Source organism: Podarcis melisellensis, assembly GCF_964234715.1.
Source record: "Podarcis melisellensis genome assembly, chromosome: 9".
Lineage (NCBI taxonomy): Eukaryota > Metazoa > Chordata > Lepidosauria > Squamata > Lacertidae > Podarcis > Podarcis melisellensis.
In genome coordinates, this window is record NC_138541.1 from 2,334,635 (window position 1) to 2,358,346 (window position 23,712).

Below are 23,712 nucleotides of genomic sequence, written 5' to 3' on the forward strand. Positions count from 1 at the left end.
CATTTGTGGTTTGGCTGCAGATCCTCCCATAATCTAGTCTAGCCGCCTACTATGCACATTCTTTGGTTCGATCGCTGATATCTTCAGGTTGGGCCAGGAATGTCAGCAGCAGTTTGCAATGATCAGGGAAGGCAATATTGAGCTAGATGGAGCAGTGGACTGGCTAGGTATTAGACAGAAGCCTGTTTTCCCTATGAGTAAAGGGAGGTGCCCCTTCATGGACCACTGCCTTGCCGTGGCGAAGGGGCTTGAATAACTCAGAGAAGCTATGAGCTATGCCGGGCAGGGCCACCCAAGATGGACAGGTCATAGTGGAGAGTTTTGACCAAACGTGATCCACCTGGAGCAGGAACCGGCATGCCACTCCAGTATCCCTGCCAAGAAAACTCCTTGGACAAAGACAACAGGCATATAAAAGTTATGATGCTGGAAGATGAGCACCTCAGGTCAGAAGGTGTCCAACATGCTACTGAGGAACAGCGGAGGACAAGTACAAGTAGATTCAGAGCTGATGAAGTGGCTGGGCCAAAGCCGAAAGGACGCTCAGTGGCGGATATGCCTGGAAGCGAAAGGAAAGTCCAATGCTGTAAAGAAAAATATTGCATAGGAACCTGGAATGTAAGAACCATGAACCTGGGTAAGTTGGATGTGGTCAAAAATGAGATGGCAAGAATAAATATTGACATCCTGGGCATCAGTGAACTAAAATGGATGGGAATGGGCGACTTCAGTTCGGATGACCATCATATCTACTACTGTGGGCAAGAAACCCGTAAAAGAAATGGAGTGGAGCCTCATAGTCAACAAAAGAGTGGCGAAGGCTGTACTGGGATGCAATCTCAAAAATGATAGAATGATCTCGATACGAATCCAAGGCAGACCTTTTAACATCACAGTAATCCAAATTTATGCACCAACTACTGGTGCTGAAGAAACTAAAATTGACCAATTCTATGAAGACTTACAACACCTTATAGAAATGACACCAAAGAAGGATGTTCTTCTCATTATAGGGGATTGGAATGCTAAAGTAGGGAGTCAAGAGATAAAAGGAACAACTGGCAAGTTTGGCCTTGGAGATCAAAACGAAGCAGGGCAAAGGCTAATAGAGTTCTGTCAAGAGAACAAGCTGGTCATCACAAACCCTCTTTTCCAACAACACAAGAGACAACTCTACACATGGACATCTCCAGATGGGCAGCATCGAAATCAGATTGATTATATTCTCTGCAGCCAAAGATGGAGAAGCTCTATAGTCAGCAAAAACAAGACCTGGAGCTGACTGTGGCTCAGATCATCAGCTTCTTATTGCAAAATTCAAGCTTAAACTGAAGAAAGTAGGAAAAACCACTGGGCCAGTAAGATATAATCTAAGTCAAATCCCTTATGAATACACAGTGGAAGTGAGGAACAGGTTTAAGGATTTAGATTTGGTGGACAGAGTGCCTGAAGAACTATGGATGGAGGCTTGTAACATTATACAGGAGGCAGCAACTAAAACCATCCCAATGAAAAGGAAATGCAAGAAAGCAAAGTGGCTGTCCAATGAGGCCTTACAAATAGCGGGGGAGAGAAGGCAAGCAAAATGCGAGGGAGATAGTGAAAGATACAGGAAATTGAATGCAGATTTCCAAAACATAGCAAGGAGAGACAAGAAGGCCTTCTTAAATGAGCAATGCAAAGAAATAGAGGAAAACAATAGAATGGGAAAAACCAGAGATCTGTTCAAGAAAATTGGAGATATGAAAGGAACATTTCATACAAAGATTTCCATAATAAAAGACAAAAGTGTAAAGAACCTAACAGAAGCAGAAGACATCAAGAAGAGGTGGCAGGAATACACAGAGGAATTATACCAGAAAGATATGGATGTCTCGTATACCCCAGGTAGTGTGGTTGCTGACCTTGAGCCAGACATCCTGGAGAGTGAAGTCAAATGGGCCTTAGAAAGCACTGCAAATAACAAGGCCAGTGGAAGTGATGGTATTCCAGCTGAACTATTTAAAATTTTAAAAGATGATGTTGTTAAGGTGCTAGACTCAATATGCCAGCAAGTTTGGAAAACTCAGCAGTGGCCAGAGGATTGGAGAAGATCAGTCTACATCCCAATCCCAAAGAAGGGCAGTGCCAAAGAATGTTCCAGCTACAGGACAATTGCACTCATTTCACATGCTAGCAAGGTTATGCTTAAAATTCTACAAGGAAGGCTCAGGCAGTATGTGGACCGAGAACCCCCAGAAGTGCAAGCTGGATTTTGAAGGGGCAGAGGAACCAGAGACCAAATTGCAAACATGCGCTGGATTATGGAGAAAGCTAGAGAGTTCCAGAAAGACATCTACTTCTGCTTCACTGACTATGCAAAAGCCTTTGACTGTGCCGACCATGGCAAACTATGGCAAGTTCTTAAAGAAATGGGAGTGCCTGATCACCTCATCTGTCTCCTGAGAAATCTCTATGTGGGACAAGAAGCTACAGTTAGAACTGGATATGGAACAACTGATTGGTTCAAAATTGGGAAAGGAGTACGGCAAGGCTGTATATTGTCTCCCTGCTTATTTAACTTATATGCAGAATTCATCATGCGAAAGGCTGGGCTGGATGAATCCCAAGCCGGAATTAAGATCGCCGGAAGAAATATCAACAACCTCAGATATGCAGATGACACAACCTTGATGGCAGAAAGTGAGGAGGAATTAAAGAACCTTTTAATGAGGGTGAAAGAGGAGAACGCAAAATATGGTCTGAAGCTCAACATCAAAAAAACGAAGATCATGGCCACTGGGCCCATCACCTCCTGGCAAATAGAAGGGGAAGAAATGGAGGCAGTGAGAGATTTTACTTTTTTGGGCTCCATGATCACTGCAGATGGTGACAGCAGTCATGAAAGATGCCTGCTCCTTAGGAGAAAGGCGATGGCAAACCTAGACAACATATTAAAAAGCAGAGACGTCACCTTGCCAACAAAGGTCCGTATAGTTAAAGCCATGGTTTTCCCAGTAGTGATGTATGGAAGTGAGAGCTGGACCATAAAGAAGGCTGATCGTCGAAGAATGGATGCTTTTGAATTATGGTGCTGGAGGAGACTCTTGAGAGTCCCATGCACTGCAAGAAGATCACATGTATCCATTCTTAAGGAAATCAGCCCTGAGTCCTCACTGGAAGGACAGATCCTGAAGCTGAGGCTCCAAGACTTTGGCCACCTCATGAGAAGAGAAGACTCCCTGGAAAAGACCCTGATGTTGGGAAAGACTGAGGGCACAAGGAGAAGGGGACGACAGAGGACGAGATGGTTGGATGGTGTTCTTGAAGCCACAAACATGAGTCTGACCAAACTGCGGGAGGCAGTGGAAGAGAGGAGTGCCTGGCGTGCTCTGGTCCATGGGGTCACGAAGAGGCGGACACAACTAAACGACTAAACAACAACAACAACAAAGGGAGGCTGAAGGGCTGGGACTGGCGAAAGATAAGGTAGATCCAGTCAGTCACTTAAGCTGATGAATTTTGAACAGATCCATCTGTTAATTCTGATCTGATCTGTTCACTTAATGTATTTATATTTAATGCATAACCCTCACAAGGCAGCTTACGGCAATTAACTGGCATACTGTATCCAGCAAAAACACCTTTGAACAGAACCAATTAACTATTAAAACTGTGATGCTTGGGCTTTTTAGTATGAGGGGGGGAGTAAGGGAGGAAATTATTGAAATGCATGCAATTATGTGTCGTGTGGAGAAAGTGGGTAGAATTTTTCTTTCCTGAGCACTTGCTAATGTTTTGCATGCCAAAGAAAAAGAAGTAAGCAGAGGAAGAAATAGATGGCTTTAGCATGCATGACTAAGGGTTAAACAGCTACTTTTATTTTAGAAAAAACCCCAAAGTCTCTTTATTATGACCAATGGAAACATCCAGGGCCGGATTTAGGTTTGATGAGGCCCTAAGCTACTGAAGGTAATGGGGCCCTTTATATATCCAGCTGTCCTTTGTCAACAACAAGTTGTCGCTGTTTTTTGTGTTGAATATATGCTATATGGTCATTTATGGACCTAATAGGTATCGAACCAGTGATATTTTAGGGAGCAGGCTAGCAGGCGGGGCCCATTACTTGCACCACAGGAGCCTACACAACACAACACAAAACACTGTTGCTGTATGAAGGTTTTATTTTATTTGTTTTTATCTTATATTTTGGAAACGTACATCCTGTTCCCCCTCCCTTTAATTTTTTGGGTGGTCCCCAAGAGAGTGGGGCCCTAAGCTATAGCTTGTTTAGCTTATACATAAATCCAGTTTCAAACACCACTAAGCTTTCGTGAGTCCACCAGAAGTCTTCGCCAGCTCAGGACGTTTTGGCACCAGGGGCAAACACACAAAACGGTGCACAAAATGGCCAGGGAAGAAGGATTGGGGGAAAGATCTAAATCGTGGAATATTGGGTCAATAAAGAGCTACATCTGGGAAAAAAAGGGAGGATCAAATCAAGCATTGTGTGTGCGTTGACAGCTCTGGCAGCTCTGTGATTTTTAAAAATTGGCAAAATGTCTGGGTTTCTGAAGCAATCACCCCCAAAAAGCTCAACAACATTTTGGGGGATTGTGGTGGAAGGCTGTGAGGGGGGGCAAGTTGACTTTGTATTGCAGCTCCCATGCCTGCAACAACAGGTCATCAATTCCTTTTTGGTGTATGGTCTTAGAACCATGGGGATTGTCATGAAAGCCCCTGCTTCCCAGAACTGACAACTGCACCAAGTTGGATGGCTTCGAAGGCAGTGTAGACAGCTTCATGGAGCAGAAGGCCAGTGCTTTTTTTCTAGAAAAATGTTTAGGGCTACTCTCATTTTCCTACTCATATTGAAACACTGTCCCTCAATGGGGCCAAACCTAGATTCACAAAAGGGGTATGCGTATGTGGTTTAGACGTAAAGGTAAAGGGACCCCTGACCATTAGGTCCAGTTGCGGACGACTCTGGGGTTGCGGCGCTCATCTCGCTTTATTGACCGAGGGAGCCAGCGTACAGCTTCCATGTTATGTGGCCAGCATGACTAAGCCGCTTCTGGCAAACCAGAGAAGCACACAGAAACGCCGTTTACCTTCCTGCCAGAGCAGTACCTATTTATCTACTTTGACGTGCTTTCGAACTGCAAGGTTGGCAGCAGAAGGGACCGAGCAACGGGAGCTCACCCAGTCACAGGGATTCAAACCGTCGGCCTTCTGATAAGCAAGCCGTAGGCTCTGTGGTTTAACCCACAGCACCAGCCGCGTCCCACATTAGCACCTTAAAGGGAACCCTGACCATTAGGTCCAGTCGTGACCGACTCTGGGGTTGCAGCGCTCATCTCGCTTTACTGGCCGAGGGAGACGGTGTACAGCTTCCGGGTCATGTGGCCAGCATGACTAAGCCACTTTTGGCAAACCAGAGCAGCGCACGGAAACGCCATTGACCTTCCCGCTGGAGTGGTACCTATTTATCTACTTGCACTTTGATGTGCTTTCGAAATGTCAGGTGCCTTGGACTCAATACATCTTGGGACTTTATAGGTGCCTCCTGTAATGCCCAGATGGCAAATTCAACATGGCATATTCTTGGGCATCTTGCTGCTATCAGGAGGTAGGGTATTGTACCTGTACAAGATGGAACTGTAGGAATTACACTGGTGGTGAGGGCAGATAGAGTGTTTGTCTCCCACTGCAATAAGGGGATATATTCTGAAACATTTTGAGTGAGCGGGACCCAATATGTCACCATCTGGACAGGCACAGAGCGTTTCAGAGACCAAATCAGTACTGCAAACTCAGCTTATCATCATAGAAGCCATAATCCCTTCAGCTGACTTTGTTTCTGCAAAAAATAGGAATTGGGTCGGCTGAATGCGAAGCCAGCTGGTTCCAGCTTCCTCATGCCATCTCCATTGGGAATCTTAAAGAGACCCCTGACCATTAGGTCCAGTCGTGACCAACTCTGGGGTTGCAGCACTCATCTCTCTCTATAGGCCGAGGGAGCCGGTGTACAGCTTCTGGGTCATGTGGCCAGCAGGACTAAGCTGCTTCTAGTGAACCAGAGCAGCGGTACCTATTTATCTACTTGCACTTTGACGTGCTTTCAAACTGCTAGGTTGGCAGGAGCAGGGACCAAGCAACGGGAGCTCACCCCGTCGCGGGGATTCAAACTGCCGACCTTCTAACCTTCTGATCGGCAAGCCCTAGGCTCTGTGGTTTAACCCACAGCACCCCCCGTGCCCCCACCAAATTGCACCCCCACCATTATCAGCTGGAAAGAGCTGTTGAAGGCTAGGCTAGCCTGGTGCATTGCATTTCTACCCGTTTTCCACCAGGTGTCACCCTCATCAATTTTCAAACTGGGTCTCCTGGACTTCCGAAAAGGCAGCTTTTGCACATGGAATGGTGTGCAAAAGAGAATGGAGAATGTGGGGATGTGTGTTAACTGAAGCAAAGGAAGACTACCAAGTGATTTTAAAGTACTTTAAAAAGGAAGGTGTGATTTCATCCTTTGCAACAAGACTGAGCCAAGTCTCGCAGGGAAGTCAGCATGGCTAGTGAATTGGACCAGGACCTGGGTTCAAATCCCCACTCGGCCGTGAAGCTCACTGGGTGAGCTTGGTCCAGTCTCTTCCTCTCAGCCAGACCTACCTCACAGGGGTGTTGCTGTAGGGATTAGATGAGGGCAGGGAGAACGATGTCTGCCACTTTGAGCTCCTTGAAGAAAAAAGTGAGATACGAAGGCAAATAAATAAATAAATGGATAAATAATAAAGAAGTCCTGCCCTCCCCTTGGGCTGCGGAGCAGAGAGAGAAGGTTGTCCTCAACCAAAACTGTTCCTTTCTGCTGAAGGGGAGACAAGAATGGATGGCTAGAGGACAAATTCATGGAGCAGAGAGGGCTGGGATGGCCCCTAGCCGGAATGGCTCTACTGTGTCTCTCTAACTCTCTAACTCACTCTATGTGGGGCTGCCCTTGAGACTGACCCAGAAACTCCAGCGGGTGCAGAATGCCGCGGCGAGACTCCTTACGGGGTCATCACCGCAGGATCACATTCACCCGGTGCTATGCCAGCTGCACTGGCTCCCGGTGGAATACAGGATCAGGTTTAAGGTGCTGGTTTTAACCTTCAAAGTCCTATACAGCCTAGGACCCTCGTACTTATGGGACCATCTCTCCTGGTATGTCCCACGGAGGACCTTACGGTCTTCAAACAAAAACATCTTGGAGGTCCCGGGCCACAGGGACGTTAGGCTGGCCTCAACCAGAGCCAGGGCTTTTTCGGCCGTGGCCCTGATCTGGTGGAACGCTCTGTCACAAGAGACCAGGGCCCTGCGGGACTCAACATCTTTCCGCAGGGCCTGCAAGACGGAGCTGTTCCACCAGGCCTTTGGCCAAGGCACAGCCTGACCTCCTCCTTTGGCAATCCTCACAGAACTCTAGCCCAGTGGTTGCCATTAATTTGAATTGATTTCAAAATGAATTGATTTTAGAATGTTGTGTTGCTTTTATTGTTGTTAGCTGCTCTGAGCCCAGCTTTGGCTGGGGATGGCAGGATATAAATAAAATATTATTATTATTATTATTATTATTATTATTATTATTATTACAGTTGGAGGCAGCAATGCTAGGAAACCCCAAGAGGGGAGAGGGCTCTTGGGCTCAGATCCTGCTTGTTAGTATTCCCGCAGCCTCCTGATCGGTCAGTGTGAGGAGAAGATGCTGGACTCGATGGGCCTTTGCCCTGATCCAGCAGTCCCTTCTTATTTTCTCATGTTCCTCACTCATGTCCCAGAGAAAGTTAGAGAAGAAGCTGGGGTGCTGGAAACTGTGTTGCTGGTGACATTATTTATTAGACAGCACAGTGTTAATAGCACAGACAGCTGCGGCGAGATGCCTCTGGTGGGGAAGGTGTTGACTGTGTAGCACTGATGTTGACTTTTTATGGCAAGAAGGCGATGAGGACACTGGTTTTGACCCAGATGCCATTGGCTGAGGAGTAAAAGTACGGGATTTGGCAAGCTGGCACCTCAGGGGATTATCTAAAGGTTTGCTGACAAGGCAGATGGCATGAGCCAGTCTGTTCTCCATGCACATGATAATAATAATTTATTATTTATACCCCACCCATCTGGCTGAGTTTCCCCAGCCACTCTGGACGGCTTTCAACAGAACACTAAAATACAGTAACCTATTAAACATTAAAAGCTTCCCTAAACAGGGCTGCCTTCAGATGTCTTTTAAAATTTGGTAGTTATTTTTCTCTTTGACATCTGGTGGAAGGGTGTTCCACAGGGCGGGGCCACCACTGAGAAGGCCCTCTGCCTGGTTCCCTGTAACTTGGCTTCTCATAGCAAGGGAACCACCAGAAGGCCCTTGGAGCTGGACCTCAGTGTCTGGGCAGAACGATGGAGGTGGAGATGCTCCTTCAGGTATACTGGACCGAGGCCGTTTATGGCTTTAAAGGTCAGCACCAACACTTTGAATTGTGCTCAGAAATGTACTTGGAGCCAGTGTAGGTCTTTCAAGACATGGCCTTATAGAAAGCTGCCTCATGTTGAGTCAAACCATTGGTTGATTTTGCTCAGTACTGTTTACACTGACTGGCAACAGCTGTCCAGGGTTTCAGGCAAGAGCATCTCCCAAGCCTGCCTGGAGGAGCCAGGAATTGCTCCTGAGACCTGCTTCCAACACAGACACTCTCCCACTGAGCTGTGGCCCCTTCCAATCTCTGCCCAACTTGGAGGTCAGCAGAAGAGGATCTCCTGCTCAGAATAGCTTGCGCAGGAGGGAAAGAAAGGCTTACAGTGGAAGGCTGGACCCCCTCCTTCATTTTTTGCCTGGCCCGCTCAAACATCAAAAATGAAATCTGATGATTCCGACAAAAGAAGAATGGCAGATGAAATTAATGGACTATGCAAAACTGGACAAAATGACAGGAAGGATTCGAAACCGGTGGGACCAGAGATTTACAGAAGATTGGAAGTAGTATATGGATTATTTGAAGAGCAACTGCAATCAACAAATTACGCTAGTAGGACTACAAGAAGTTTTGTAAGGAGAAATATACAAAGTGTTAAAGTAAAGGTTAAAGGGACCCCTGACCATTAGGTCCAGTCATGACCGACTCTGGGGTTGTGGCGCTCATCTCACTTTATTGGCCAAGGGAGCCGGTGTACAGCTTCCGGGTCATGGGGCCAGCATGACTATGCCGCTTCTGGCGAACCAGAGCAGCGCACGGAAACGCCGTTTACCTTAATAAATAGGCTGCAGCGGTACCTATTTATCTACTTGCACTTTTTGTGCTTTCGAACTGCTAGGTTGGCAGGAGCAGGGACCGAGCAACGGGAGCGCACCCTGTCACGGGGATTCAAACCGCCGACCTTCTGATCGGCAAGTCCTAGGCTCTGTGGTTTAACCCACAGTGCCACCCGCGTCCCATACGAAGTGTTACAAAGTAGAAAAAGATAGAGATATTGGTTATGAGTTTGAAATGTAATAGGGAAAATAAGAAATGCATACTAAGAGATTAGACAGGAAAATTTTCAGACAGGACTGATGGAAGTCAAAAAAATTGAAGATGTAAAAATATGTTTAATCACTGTTGAAAATGGTATGTTAAAAAACTAATAAAAATTGTGTGTATATATATATATATATATATATTTAAAAAATGAAATCTGATGAAGTTCAAAATCCAAGATCGATTCTGAAATTTTAAATGAATGAAAAGGTTAATGGTGGTTTGGTGAAAAATGGGGTGCCTGAAATGATGAGGCTGTGGGTCCCTCTTTAGCTGTGGTTCCTTCAGTGCAGGGGGCTGGACTAGATGACCCTCAGAGTCCCTTCCAACTCTACAATTCTATGATTCCAACTCAGTGTCCAGAGCAACAGCCTTTAGATGATCACACTTTCCGCCTCGTCCTCCACAACTGGCATGGTCTTCCGGCTGCTGTTACTCCCACCAGATCTCTTCCCACTGCTCACAAGGCACTTGTGCAGCTCTGTTCAGAGGGTTCTTCCTGTGGAGGAATGTCGGTCTTTGCTCGCAGCTTCCTGTAGGAGAGGCAGAACCGGCCGGCTGGAGGCGTTCCAGGGTTCTGCTCACTCAGCTGTGGAAAGAGCCAAGTGACCAAGTCAGATATATAGAACCTCAGCGATCCAAAAAGGCTCCTGAGCTTGATTCCCAGCTGCCAATGTGACCCAGTAGCCTAAGCGAGGAACTGAAGGTGACACGGCTTAGGAAACACCTTCTACTCCATAGGGATTCCTGAAGACCAGACCAGAGTCCTCCCTCAACAGTCTCGACTTGCACCACCCATCACATAACTTACACTTGCCCACGATCAATCAGTCATTCCCACCAGTGTGTGATGGCCTGGGACTCGGGCTTGGGCTTGGAACCAGAGGAGTCTCAGTCTGCACCAGATCCTTTGCCTCAGGCGGCATCTGAACCTAGTCTGGGGCCTGATTCTGAAGAGCCCCAGTCTGCACAGGTTCTCCTGCAACAAGCACCAGCTGGGCCGAGTCAGGGCCTGAGCCTGCCCTGGTTCCAGATGCAGGGATGACCTCGTTGCCTTCAGCTGGGCCATCACTTACAGCTGCTCCACTACCAGTTGGGTCAGGGGAGGCTGAGGTAGTCCATGGGTCCATTAACCCACCGACATCTCCCGAGATGCAGAGACTGAGAGAAGGAGAGACCTGAGTACTCGCAGGAGGAGTGCTTGCCTTTGGGCGAGACAGGGACGTGAGTCGCCAGGGGATCAGGACTGGTCATTGCCCCAACAAAGATAAAAGGCTGTCAGACCCTGCCCCAGGTTGAAGGAGCAATGTTGCTGTTTGCTAGATCCTGCCCCTATCCTTGCCTGGCTTCCTGCCTCGTGTCCTGCCTTGGCCTTGTTGGACTGACTCCTTGCAGAACCATTGGATTCGGGACTGGACCTGGACCTCGTTGCTTGGGTTACCCCCGGGCCCAGCACACAGTGACTCACCTCCCACATGCCTTCACGAAAGGAAACTTGTGCCGCATGCAGCACAGAAGTAATCGCCTGTTCAGAGTTTGTGTTCCTACCCAATCCTAGTGCTAGGGGCTTGGATGGAGGCAAGGCAATAGCTTTGAAGACAGTCGAAACTCTCTGGAATGTGTGCAGAGGAGGGTGGCCAAGATGATAAAGGGCTTTGGAAATGAAGCCATATGAGGAACAGTTGAGGGACTTGGGTAGGTTTAGACTGAGAAGAGAAGACTGAGAGGTGATATGGAAGCCAAGTATCTGAAGGGCTGTCACATGGAAGAGGGAGCAAGCTTGTTTTCTGCTTCTCCAGAGGGCAGGACCTGAACAGATGGATTCAAATGACAAAGAAGAAGAGTTCTACTAAACATGAGGGAGAATTTGCTGACAGTAAGAACTGTTTGACTGTGGAATGGACTCCCTTAGAAGGTGGTGGACTCTCCTTCACTGGAGCTTTCAGAACAGAGGCTTAATGGCTACCCACCAGGGATTCTTTAGCTGTGGTTCCTGCATTGCAGGGGGTTGGACAAGATCACGCTTGGAGACCCCTTCTATCTCTACAATTGTGGGATGTGAAAGTTCTTCTTGGTGTTTAGTTGTGTGGGATGTGAAACACAAGAGCAGTCAAGTACAACATTCCTAGAGTGAACATGTTTACACATGGGGAGGAACGTTTGTCCAGCCAGCAGGTAAACTTCCTGTTTCCTTCTGGGCTGGGACAGACTTCCTCTGCATGTGACTAGAGGTGGGTGTGGCCTCACCTGTGCAGGTAATGACAAAAGCACAGGGCAGGGCAGCCATCTCTCTCTCTGTGACTACATGCATTGAAGAAGCAACATCTGCTTAGCCAAAGATGCTCTCTTGGCCTCCAGCCAAAAGAAGACAAAGGGACTGTCTCCTTATGAGATAGTTTTCAGGTGTATGTTACTTTTCTAAGCTAAGTTTGCCTTCTGGGATCCGATTGTGAGCAGAATGTGAGTAAACCTTTTTATACTTTTATAGAAGTCTTATCTTTTATGAGGGAATAAGGGGGAAATACCAGAACAGTTATTATAGAGGCTTTAGCGAGCCTGAGCAAACGCATCCGCTGCAAGTTTAAAAGGGGGAATGTTACTCTGCTAAATTGTGAACTTGTTAACACAAGTTGGAAAGGCTATAATCTAACAATATATCCTCTCCTGCATCCCCGAACATGCCCACAACAATCCAATGATTCTATGAACCTGGACAGTCTCGTCTCTGTTTTCTGCCCCTGCTGCTGCTTCCGCCTTCTTATTTTTCTGCTGCTTCCACCTTTTGCACTCTTCATTGATCCTGGAAAATATAACACAAGAGGTTGGAGGGGCTGTCTCTTTAGGTGTGGCTACGCTGCAAACTTGGGAATCTGAGAAGAGCCTGGTTGCTGGATCAACCCTATGTCCAGCATTCTGAGGCCAACCCGATGCCTGCAGGAGGAATCCCACATGCAGGAGCTGAACGCAACAGTGGCAACTCTCCCCACTTTCGATTTCTCCTGGCAGCTGGCAGCAAGAAGCATTCCTGCCTCGGACAGAGGAGGGAGAATGTGGCTGCCAACAGCCTTCTCCTCTGAGAGTTTCTCTGCTCCTCTTTAGAAGCCATCCAGGTGGGTGGCTATCACTACTTATGTTGATTTAATGCAAGTGGAAACATAAGGAGAGGACCTCCTGATCTGGGATAGCTCATTTGGCAGAGCATGGGACATGGCTTCAAGCCCCATGCGGGCAAAAGATTCTTGCATTCCAGGGGGTTGGACTAGATGACCCTAGTGGTCCCTTCCAACTGTACAGTTCTATTATTCTAGTACAGCTTTGGCCAACCTGATGCCCTCCAGATATTTTGGGAGTGCAGCTCCTATCAGCCCCAGCCAGCGGGCGTAGTATTTATCTAGTCAATGTCAGTCAACTAGGAACCTTCCCAAATGGGAAGCAACCAACACAATATGACGTCAACAGCCCTCTTTCACTCTCGTTCCCCAGCCAGTGGTAGCAAGTTCAGGAGGCAGAATGCCATCATGGTGACCAGCAGTGATTGTTAGCTTTATCTTCTAATCCTTGTAAAAGTTGCAGACCCTCCAAGTGTCCCTATTTTCCAGGGACACTCCCAGATTTACAGAAGCCGTCCCGGTTTCTGATTTGATCCTAGGATGTCCCGCTTTTCCTTAGTGGGTCCCTATTTTCAACAGAGAAATGTTGGAGGGTATGGAGTTATGTGACCCTCGAGCCAAGGAGATAAATAACTATACAACCTTTAGAAGACATCTGAAGGCAGCCCTGTATAGGGAAGTGGTTTAATGTTTTATTATGTTTTTATATATGTTGGAAGTTGGGGTGGTTGGGGCAACCTTGTTGGATGGGCAAGGGTATAAGTAATAAATTTATTATTATGGAAAACGTAAAGGTAAAGGGACCCCTGACCATTAGGTCCAGTCACGAACGACTCTGGGGTTGCAGCGTTCATCTCACTTTACTGGCTGAGGGAGCTGGCATACAGCTTCTGGGTTATGTGGCCAGCATGACTAAGCCGCTTCTGGCGAACCAGAGCAGCGCACAGAAAGCGCCATTTACCTTCCCACCAGAGCGGTACCTATTTATCTACTTGCATTTTGGTGTGCTTTCGAACTGCTAGGTTGGCAGGAGCAGGGACTGAGCAACAGGAGCTCACCCCGTCCCGGGGATTCGAACCGCCAACCTTCTGATCGGCAAGTCCTAGGCTCTGTGGTTTAGACCTCAGCGCCACCTGTGTCCTAAATTATGGAATAGGACGTCCCTATTTTCATTGGAGAAATGTTGGAGGGCAGGAAGTTGGTGCCCTTCACTACAACTTGTGGCAGCAAATTCCACGGGCTCCTCCCCCCAAAAAGGTCCTAGAAATAATAAGAACATAGGAACAGCCCTGCTAGATCAGGCCAGTGGTCTATCAAGTCTGGCATTCAGTTATCTCAGAGGCCAACCAGATGACAGCCTTCCTCTTCCCGAATCCATTGGGTTAATGATCGATGGAAGCGAACACCAGCCAGCCTTACCGGGTCCAATATGTTTGCATCCCAAGAGCCAAGCCACAAAGGAGAGCTGCACAAGTCAAGGCAAAGAATACCCCAGTCAGGATCTTGAACAAGTGGAGGTCTGAGAGCGCTGCAGGCAAACAGAGGTTGGGGTTGGTGGGTGAGAAAACAGCTCAGAAAGAGGACACTGAGAACCACCCATGGTGGGAGGCTTATCAATAAACATATTTCCAGCCTAAGATGTAAAAGCAGTGAAAAGAAGGGCAGAAAAGGATACTGTTTGGAGAACCTGCTTCCTCAAACCTTGTTAGGAGTGTGTCAAGAAGGCTTGTGCAGGAAAAAGCCCAGTCTTGAGCTAGCCTGATATTATTGTTTATTAAATTTATATATCGCCCTTCAACCCAAGGTCACAGGGTGGTTTACAACCTAAAGCAACTGAAAGGAGGAGCCCTGTCCTTCTCACTGAATCAGGCATCCAGCACTGATAATGCAGGCTGAGAATGTGGGTTTCTGGGCATGTATAAAGAGGGAATGCCTCTACATAAACCTGTGTGATTTACAGGACGGAGGACTCCACTTCTGCAGGTTCTCCACCAGCCACTGTTGTTCTGACCAAGCAAAACTCTCTCTAGCATCACAGTGGTGTGTTGATTGAAGAAGTCCACTGCAAGCCAGTGTGGTGTAGTGGTTAAGAGTGGCAGTCTCCTAATCTGGGGAACCGGGTTCGCGTCTCCGCTCCTCCACATGCAGCTGCTGGGTGACCTTGGGCCAGTCACACTTCTCTGAAGTCTCTCAGCCCCACTCACCTCACAGAGTGTTTGTTGTGGGGGAGGAAGGGAAAGGAGAATGTTAGCCGCTTTGAGACTCCTTAAAGGGAGTGAAAGGCGGGATATCAAATCCAAACTCTTCTTCTTCTTCTACAGTGGAATGGATTCCTTCAGGAGGTTGTGGACTCTCCTCCATTGGAGGTTTTTAAGCAGAGGTTGGATGGCCATCTTTAGCTGAGGTCAAAGGCAGGGGGTTGGACTAGATGGCTCTTGGGGTCCCTTCCAACTCTATGATTCTATGATGTAGGACCTTTTGGATTGGGGATTATGAGCAGAGGTCCAGCTGATGGGTGGGTAGTGACTTCAGCCCTGCTTTCTGCAGGAATCAGCTGCAGAATTGAGTCCCCCCAGCTGATGGGCAGTGACTTCATGTCTCCTTTCTAGAAGGATCAACTGTGCATTTGAGTTCCCTAAGAGAAACTCAGTCACACAGCTGATCCAGCCTCATCTCTACCTGCCACACATCTGACGTCACTTACAATATCTGTGTTAGAATTCCTGCTCCGTGATTGCAGTCATGGGATTGCTGCCTTTCACATGACGGTATATGTTTTGACTCCACAGAGTGGGAAGTGACGGAGACAGGATGTTTGCGTTACTGTGTTCCGTCAAGTGGGACTATTGTCCTTTGTTCTTTTTCTCTTTGCTGTCTGATGCTAGAGAGAGAGGGAGCCAAGTTTCAGTGCTCCGTGTGTGTTTATATGTAAATAAAAGTAGATTAGCCAAAATGCTGAGTTTTTCACCTGAAATGCGCAAACTCTGTGGATCCCTAAGTGTGCCGATGTCTGTTGGCATCGGTCACTGTGATGTTCAGACTGAAGAAAGCTTTTGAAGCTCCCGAACGAAAGACCAGGAGGGAGAGAACATGCCAGTTGTGCATGTGTCTCTGCCAGTGTCCTACTCGAGTGTAGGCTAAGCTCCTGGCAGCCTGGTGTGAGGCACATAGGTATGGTTTGGGGGAAAACAGTCTTGTGGGTCAGATTTAGCCCATTGGATGGTGGTGGCCGTCCCATAGTGTACTGGTTTTTAGAAAACACATGGACTCCCCACTCCCCCACACATGGAAAACCCCACTCATTTCTCCATTTCTGTCCCCCCCCCCTGCATGAGTTCTGCTCACTCTCTGCGCTGAAGTCAACAGTGCTGGCAGTCTTTCCAAACGGGTTGCCAGCCTGGCAGACATAACGCCCCGAATCCTCTGGCGTGACGTCTCGGATCTCCACCCTCAGGCTGTTGTAGGAGGGGAACATGGCGAAGCGCAGGCCGGCTGCGGCATGGGAGTGGTTGGTGTCAGCCAGGAGCCGATCTCCTTTGTACAAGGCCAGCAGGGAGCGGGGATGGCTGTCCACCTTGCAGTCGATGATGCCCACCTTCCCGTTTTGGTTGTCCAGGTAGGCGCTGATGGCAGGGGTGCTGGGTGCATCTGAATGGGTAAGAACATAAGAAATAAAGATAGTCCATCTAATCTGGAGGTGTCAAGGACCGGCTGGATGCAGAGGAGTGCTAGGAGGCTGCAGCTGGGGGAACCCCCAGGGAAGAGATTTTCAACCTTTTGGAGTCCATGGCTCTCTTGACCAAATACAGGTGTAACTTGGTTCTCAAACTTAATCCATTCCAGAAGACTGTTCCAAAACAGAAGCCTTCCCAAACCAAGGCACACTTTCCTATAGAAAGTAATGCAAAATGGATTAATCTGTTCCAGACTTTTAAAAACAACCCCTAAAACAGGTATCTGAAGAAGTGTGCATGCACATGAAAGCTCATACCAAGAACAAACTTAGTTGGTCTCTAAGTAGCTACTGGACATTTTTTAAAAAAATTATATGAATTTTACTATCTCACAAGACTATTGATCCATAAAACGAAAGCAATAAACAATGTACTGCAGTCACACAATCGATCGATCAATCAGTAGCTGAACTGGGTTCCACACAGTCACAAAAACAACACTCAAAATGGAAGTGTGGCAATCAAATCGGAAGCGTTAAGACTCAAAACGGAGCACGTTTGGCTTCTGAAAAAAAGTTTGCAAACTGGAACACTTACTTACTTTGAAACAAATTCCTGTTTTGATTTATTCTTTATTTTTCCTGATAGACCATCTAATTCTGCATATTCTGTCAGCTTTTCAATCCAATCACGTAAAGAGGGAATTTCATTACTCTTCCATTTTGCCGCCATTTCCTGATGGGCCTCAGGTGGCGCTGCAGTTTTTCCCAATTCACCCAGAGCCTCTAGGATTCTGCAACCCTGGGAATGCTGTGTCTAGTTCTGGGCACCACAATTTAATGAGGATAATGACATGTCCTCCTTAAAGCTGGAAGGTGTGCAGAGGAGGTGTGACCAGGATGACCAAGGGTCATAAAAACCAAGCCTTATGAGGATGAGTTGATTGAGTTGGATATGTTTAGCTTGGAAAAACGGAGACTAAAAGGAGATCATAGAATTATCGAGTTGGAAGGGACCCAAAAGATCATCTAGTCCAACCCCCTGAAATGCAGGAATATGCATTTGTCCCATACAGGGATCGAACCAGCAACCTGGGCATGATCAAGTTCACACTCTAACCAATCACCCAAACAGATGGTCGCCATCTTCAAATATCTAAAAGGCTGTCCCATGGAAGATGGAGCAGGATCTCCTGCTCTGAAGGGTAGAACTCGAACCCATGGCTTCAGGATACAAGAAAGGAGATTTCTGCAATGAAAGGTTAAAATTTACGGCATGTACTGCGTTGAAATAAAATGTAATGAAAATGTTCTACAGATGGTATATAACGCCAGTTAAACTGGCCAAAATGTATAAAACATGCAATTAAGTGTTGGAAATGTAAAGAAAAAGAAGGTACTTTCTATCATATGTGGTGGGAGTGTAAAAGGGTGAAAGACTTCTGGGAAATGATATACAAGGAATTGAAAAAGATGTTGAAATATACGTTCGTTAAAAAACCAGAGGCCTTTCTACTAGGAATGGTAGGAAACGAAATTAATAAGAGAGACTGTAAACTGTTTCAATATGCAGTAACTGCCGCAAGGATACTTCTGGCCCAAAGATGGAAACAGGAAGAAATTCCAACAGTGGAAGAATGGAGAAGGAAATTGACTGAATATGCAGAATTGGGCAAATTGACTGGGAAGATTCGATAACAGAAAGACCAGAAAGTTTATCGAGGACTAGGGGAAATTTACAGAATATCTGAAAAATAGATGTGATGTACAGACAACGCTTGTTGGTTTTGAAGAGGCTCTGTGAGATAGTAAGAAATATTGCGAAAAAGAGAGTAAGAGGAAAAGGAGTTGGAAAGGCAATATCATGTTTAGAAATGCGTCAATAAATAGAAATTTTACGAAAGATTGACAGAGAAACTGAGGGAAGTAAAAAATTGAAGAATGAGTGCAAAATAATTTGTTGGTTGTATAAAATTTGTTTGGAAAATGAATAAAAATTATTTTAAAAAAAGAAAGTAGATTCTGACTAAATGTCAGGAAGAACTTTTTGACAGTAAGAGCTGTTCAACGCTGGACTCTCCTTCCTTGGAGGTTTTTAAGCAGAGGTTGGATGGCCATCTGTCATGGATGCTTGAGCTGAGATTCCTGCATTGCAGGGGGTTGGACTAGATGACCCTGGGTGCCCTTCCAATGGTACAATTCTATGAATCGGAGGTGGGACAGCCCAGTGGGCTGAGCTGGCCCTGTAGCAGCCTTCACAGATCTCACAAATACCCCAAAACTTACGAAGCACGTTCAAGATGACCAAGGCAGAGGTCACGGTTCCCGTCCTCCCCTCCGCCTGGCAGTGGTACGAGCCAGCATCGTCTCTGGCCACGCCCGCCAGGAGGAGGGACCGCTCTGGACCACCCCGGAGCCACTTGCTGTTCTTGTACCACGTGTAGTTCATTTCTCCCACTGCCTGGCTGACAACCACACAGGTCATGTTGGCCATTGCTCCTTCCTGGACATCGGGAGACGGCTCAATCGTGACCCTGGCATCTAAGTAGGGAAAAGAGCAAGACAGAAACCAAAATAATTTGTCCTCTTCTGATTCCTGCGTTAGTTACTGCAGGGCTGGATTACTGCAATGCACTCTATGCGAAGCTTCGCTCGTGCCTGATCCGGAAGCTGCAATGGGTGTAGGATATGGTTACCAGATGTCCCCGTTTCCCGGGGACAGTCCCTGGATTTACAAATCTGTCCCTGGACAAAATCCGTCCCCGGAATGTCCCCGGATTTCATTTAATGTCCCTGGATTTATATTTTAAGGGTTATAGATTTATTAGGAGGGAATGAATGTTGCGTGATGGGTTCAACGGCACAAGACACATCATATGGGGACTTCCTCTGAGGCAAAATGGCGGGCACCATGGCAGCAAACAGCTCCTGAAGCCAGCCAGAGCCAACTGCGCTACCAGGCTGGCTCCAGGCTGCTGAGACTGTCGCTACCACCGCCACTGCCAAGGGGGAACCGGGGACGACCGGTGTGTCAACTGGGGGAACCGCTGACCTCCCCTTGACCCAAATTGAGCTGGGAGTGAGAGCACCCGGCCTACTCCACAAGTTGGAAAGGCTATTATCAGACAATATATCCTCTCCTGTATCCCTGAACATTCCCACATGCTGGCAGTTGTGTGTCTGCTGGACACCCATAAAAGGGTCATTCCCCCACATGGGAAGGGGAGAGGGTGGCAGAGAATCACTCACTCTCCACATTGAAGCGCATGGAGGAGGTGGTCTCCCCATAGGTGTTCTTAGCTGAGCATCGGTACTGCCCGTTGTCTTCGAGGCGGAGATCCTTGATCTCAACTTTGAGGGCGTTGTGGGCTGAGTGGACAATGAGCCGCTGGGTAGGGAGAGTCCCAGAACTCCTGCTGGAAGCCAAGATCACGCCACCCCGGTACAGGGTGACATCGGACGGTGGGTGGCTCTCAACCGTGCACTCGATGATGGCCTGGCTCCCGGACTGAGTCTCCAGGAAGGAAGTCAGGGAGGGCTTCTTTGGAGCATCTGTGGGGGAGAATTGATGTCACGTGTCAAGATGTTTCTGCACAAGAGGTGGTGGCCTGGCAGCAAGGGCCGAATTTAAACATGGATACCTGCATTTTTGCATTGCAAGGGAGCTGGACTAGCTAAGGTAAAGGTAAAGGTAAAGGGCTCAGGGCCACAATACCTCACAATGCCTCTTTCTATATGAACCTACCTGGATCCTGAGATCATCTTCTGAGGCCCTTCTTCGTGTGTCTCTTCCTCGAGAGGTCCGGAGGCTGGCAACACGAGAACAGGGCCTTCTCTGCAGTGGCTCCCCGTCTGTGGAATGCTCTCCCCAGGGAAGTTTGCCTGGCGCCTTCATGATACACCTTTAGGTGCCAGGCAAAAGCATTCCTTTTTAACCAGGCCTATTTACATACTATGCCCTTTTAAAATGTGTTTTTTTGGGGGGCTATTGGGTTGTTGTTTTTATTTTTATTAGATATTTTGTGGCTTTATACCTTGATTTTATTTTGTGAGCCACCCTGAGACCCCTGAGTATAGGGCGGTATATAAATTCAATAAATAGTAATAAAGGACCCCTGGATGGTTAGATCCAGTCAAAGGCAACTTTGGGGTGCGATGCTAATCCCGCTTTCAGACCATGAGAGCTGGCGTTTGTCCACAAACAGTTTTCTGGGTCATATGGCCAGCAGGACTAAATTGTTTCGGGGCAACGGGACACCGTAACGGAAACCAGAGCGCACAGAAATGCAGTTTAGCTTCCTGCCGCAGTGGTACCTATTTATCTACTTGCACTGGCGTGCTTTCAAACTGCTAGGTTGGCAGAAGCTGGGATTGTGCTACAGTGAAAAATCTTGAAAACTTTTGAAAAACAACAGAAGAATTGGATTTGAACTGCACTGCCAACCTTCCGATAGGGAAGCCCCAAAGGCTCAGTGGTTTAGCCACAGCACCACCCTTTGGGTCTCTTCCACTTCTTCAATGATTCTATAATTCTAAGTACTGGGTACGTACTGCAAACCTCAGATTGCTTTGGGGGAAATGTTTCTCGTCCTCACTGAGAATGGGAGAGAAATTTGTTTTGAATTTTTTTAATGTGACCCCCTCCAATTTGCACTTCACTGTGAGACATGAAATGCAAGCAGCATTTTAGATTTGTACTTCTCTGGATTTTGCAGCGCAGCTATCCAACCAAAGAATTGTACTGTATATTAAGGGAAAGTGTTCATAAAAATGGATCAGATTAGGAGAAGTGGCTTGCAATAAGGCATACGTTAGATAAAATTGGGTGCTAAGTATGTGTACTGTATCAGTAGAAATGTATGAAAACTAACCCAAATGGTTGCAGAAATAGACTGAACTGAACCTAAGGAAGGAAGGAAATAGGCTGACAGGCCCCAAGTCTTCAAAGTGTCTCTCGGGATGTATGCAATCTTATCTCTAAAATGGAAGTCACAATCAAGTGTTTTTTCCCCATGGGGAGAGACCCCAGATTCCCTCCCCTTCAGATTGTAATCAGCAAGTGCAGAGATTAGCAATAAGAATGCTGAGTTAGTTGTCACTTTGGCTTCTGCCTCCATATTTAAGGCACAAGTCATTCTTTCTTCTTTCTTTTTTGAAAAGTTTTCAAGATTTTTCACAGTGGAAGAATCCCCCTTTCCCAGTTGATGAGCCCTGTGTGTCTATTCCTATAAAGTTCCTCCCGTCTCCTGCTCCACTCAACATTTTATAAGTTGAAAAACTACCCTGGGAGTTTGGGAGGTGTGGAGGAGGAGAAGGAAAGTAGACTCATGACTGCACAGGTGCTAGCCAATCAGCACTGTGCACAGCGACTCACTTTTCCCCGGACAAAATGGGTCATTTTAACAGGCTCCAGTGTGCAGATTGCAAGACCAGCCCCATGGTTTAAGGAACATTTCGTAAATCCACGCACAAACCCATTCCAAAGGGGAATTCTTGCTGTACTCACAGAGCACCCTCAGGGCAGCAGGTGGAGACTTCCTGGTCCCCCTCTCCTTCTGAACTTGGCAGGAGTAGGAGCCCATGTCGCTGGTTGCCACCGCCTGGAAGATGAGGGAGGGGGCTGGGCCCTCAGACAGCCATCTGGAATTCTTGTACCAGGTGTAGACAGCTGTTGACGGGGAGCTTCTGTCTTCACAGACGAGAGAGACCCGATCCCCTTCACGCACCTCTGAGACTGGCTTAATCACAACCCTCGTAGCTGCAAGATGGAGAAGAGGGAAGCTGAAATAGATTGAAGCCACCAGCTCCAACAGGGAATAATCAGCTTCCCCAACCTGTGCTAAGTATCATTGTTTAATGTATATTGACATGGAAAACAAAAATATACTGTGCCTGTATTTTTTTGAAGCATTCCTTGACACGGTGCAAAGGTAAACAACGAAATTGGCAGCCATGGAATGTAGTGATGGCCGCCAGCTTCAATGGCTCTCAAAGAGGATTAGACAAAATGAATGGGGGCCAAGTCTATCGATGGCCAATAGCCACAATGGCTTGTTAGGAGCGTCCTGCTCTCGTGTAGGGCCCTGGCAGAGACACATGCCCAGCTGGCATGTTCTCTCCCACCTGGTCGGTCGCTCAGGAACTTCAAAAGCTTTCTTCAGACTGAACATCACAGCGTCTGATACCAAGAAGCATCAGCACACTTAGGGATCCACAGAGTATTTGCAGTTTGCGTAACAGACCTCAGTAGCACAGCATTTTGGCTAATCTACTTTTATTTACATATATTACACTCGGAGCATTCTGCCTTAGCTCCTTCCTTTTTCTCATCAGGCAGCAAAGAGGGAAAGCACAAAGGGCAATAGTCCCACTTCACGGAACACAGTGATACCAAAACATCCTGTCTCCGTCACTTCCCACTCTGTGGAATGAAAACATACACCGTCATGTGATAGACAACAATCTCATGACTGCAAACACGGAGCAGGAATCTTAACAGGGCTTTGCTCTCCTACCACTATTGAATACACCTGTGAAGACCACTTGCTGGAGAATCGCAAGCGGGGAGAGGGATGCTGCACTCAGGTGATGCTTGGGGGCTTTCCATTGGGACACCTGGCCGGCCACTTTGAGAACAAAATGCTAGACTAGATGGGCTCTCTTGGGTCTGACCTACTTCCCCAGTTACCTAGAGGAGCTGTTGGGGATTGACTTTCTGGGACCTTCTGCCACTGAGCTACAACCCTTCCCCAAGCGTCAGCTGTTTTCACTCACTCGCCACTGTGAAGTCTAAGGAGGCGCTGGTGTTGCCAATGCCATTGCTGGCCAGGCACTCGTACATCCCCTCGTCGTCCAGGCTGACATCTTTGATCTCGAGTCTCAAGGAGTTTGGAGAGGCAGCGGCGCTCAGCCTATGGTTTGGTGCCCGGCTGGCTTGGAAAGAGCTTGATGCGAGAACTTTGCTGCCTCGGAGGAGGGAGAGCACAGACCAGGGGTTGCTTTCGACAGAGCACACAATGATGGCCAGCATCCCTTTCTGGGTCTCCAGGAAAGACTTCACCCAAGTGTTCCTGGGAGGATCTTCCAGTAGGGGGAAAGAGGAGCGAAATCAGCAGAATCAGGCGACTGAGTTATGCAGCAGTAACAAAAAGATGTGCATACGCATTCTGGGTTTAAAATGTAGCCAGGCCATTCTTTTTCTCAGTTTTGATCTAAGCAAGTTTTTTGGGAGCATGCATCAAAATGCAGCATAGTGTGATTGTGTCTTATGCATAGTTAACTTGTGAGATTTCGACTGCTCGGAAATTATACAAATTAGAAGCATGATACTTGCATTTTTGGTGAAGGGAGGCAGGGGTAGCGTTAAGGGGTCTTTTGCGGCAGGCCTCAGTTCTCCTGATCCTGACTC

General features: G+C 47.3%; 1 protein-coding gene across 1 annotated transcript in view; it reads right to left on the reverse strand.

The window, feature by feature from the left end:
- Positions 1 to 9,572: 9,572 nt before the first annotated feature.
- The window catches only part of SIGLEC1 (sialic acid binding Ig like lectin 1), a 46,956-nt gene continuing 32,816 nt past the window's right edge, over positions 9,573 to 23,712 (reverse strand). The window contains exons 15-22 of the mRNA XM_081924760.1: positions 23,079 to 23,384; positions 21,811 to 22,062; positions 19,554 to 19,856; positions 18,591 to 18,845; positions 15,977 to 16,279; positions 14,051 to 14,159; positions 12,231 to 12,321; positions 9,573 to 10,110 (exon numbers count right to left, since the gene is read on the reverse strand). Of these exons, the coding sequence (XP_081780886.1) occupies positions 9,982 to 10,110; positions 12,231 to 12,321; positions 14,051 to 14,159; positions 15,977 to 16,279; positions 18,591 to 18,845; positions 19,554 to 19,856; positions 21,811 to 22,062; positions 23,079 to 23,384 (1,748 nt within the window). The 3' untranslated portion in view covers positions 9,573 to 9,981. The remainder of the gene's footprint in view (positions 10,111 to 12,230; positions 12,322 to 14,050; positions 14,160 to 15,976; positions 16,280 to 18,590; positions 18,846 to 19,553; positions 19,857 to 21,810; positions 22,063 to 23,078; positions 23,385 to 23,712) is intronic.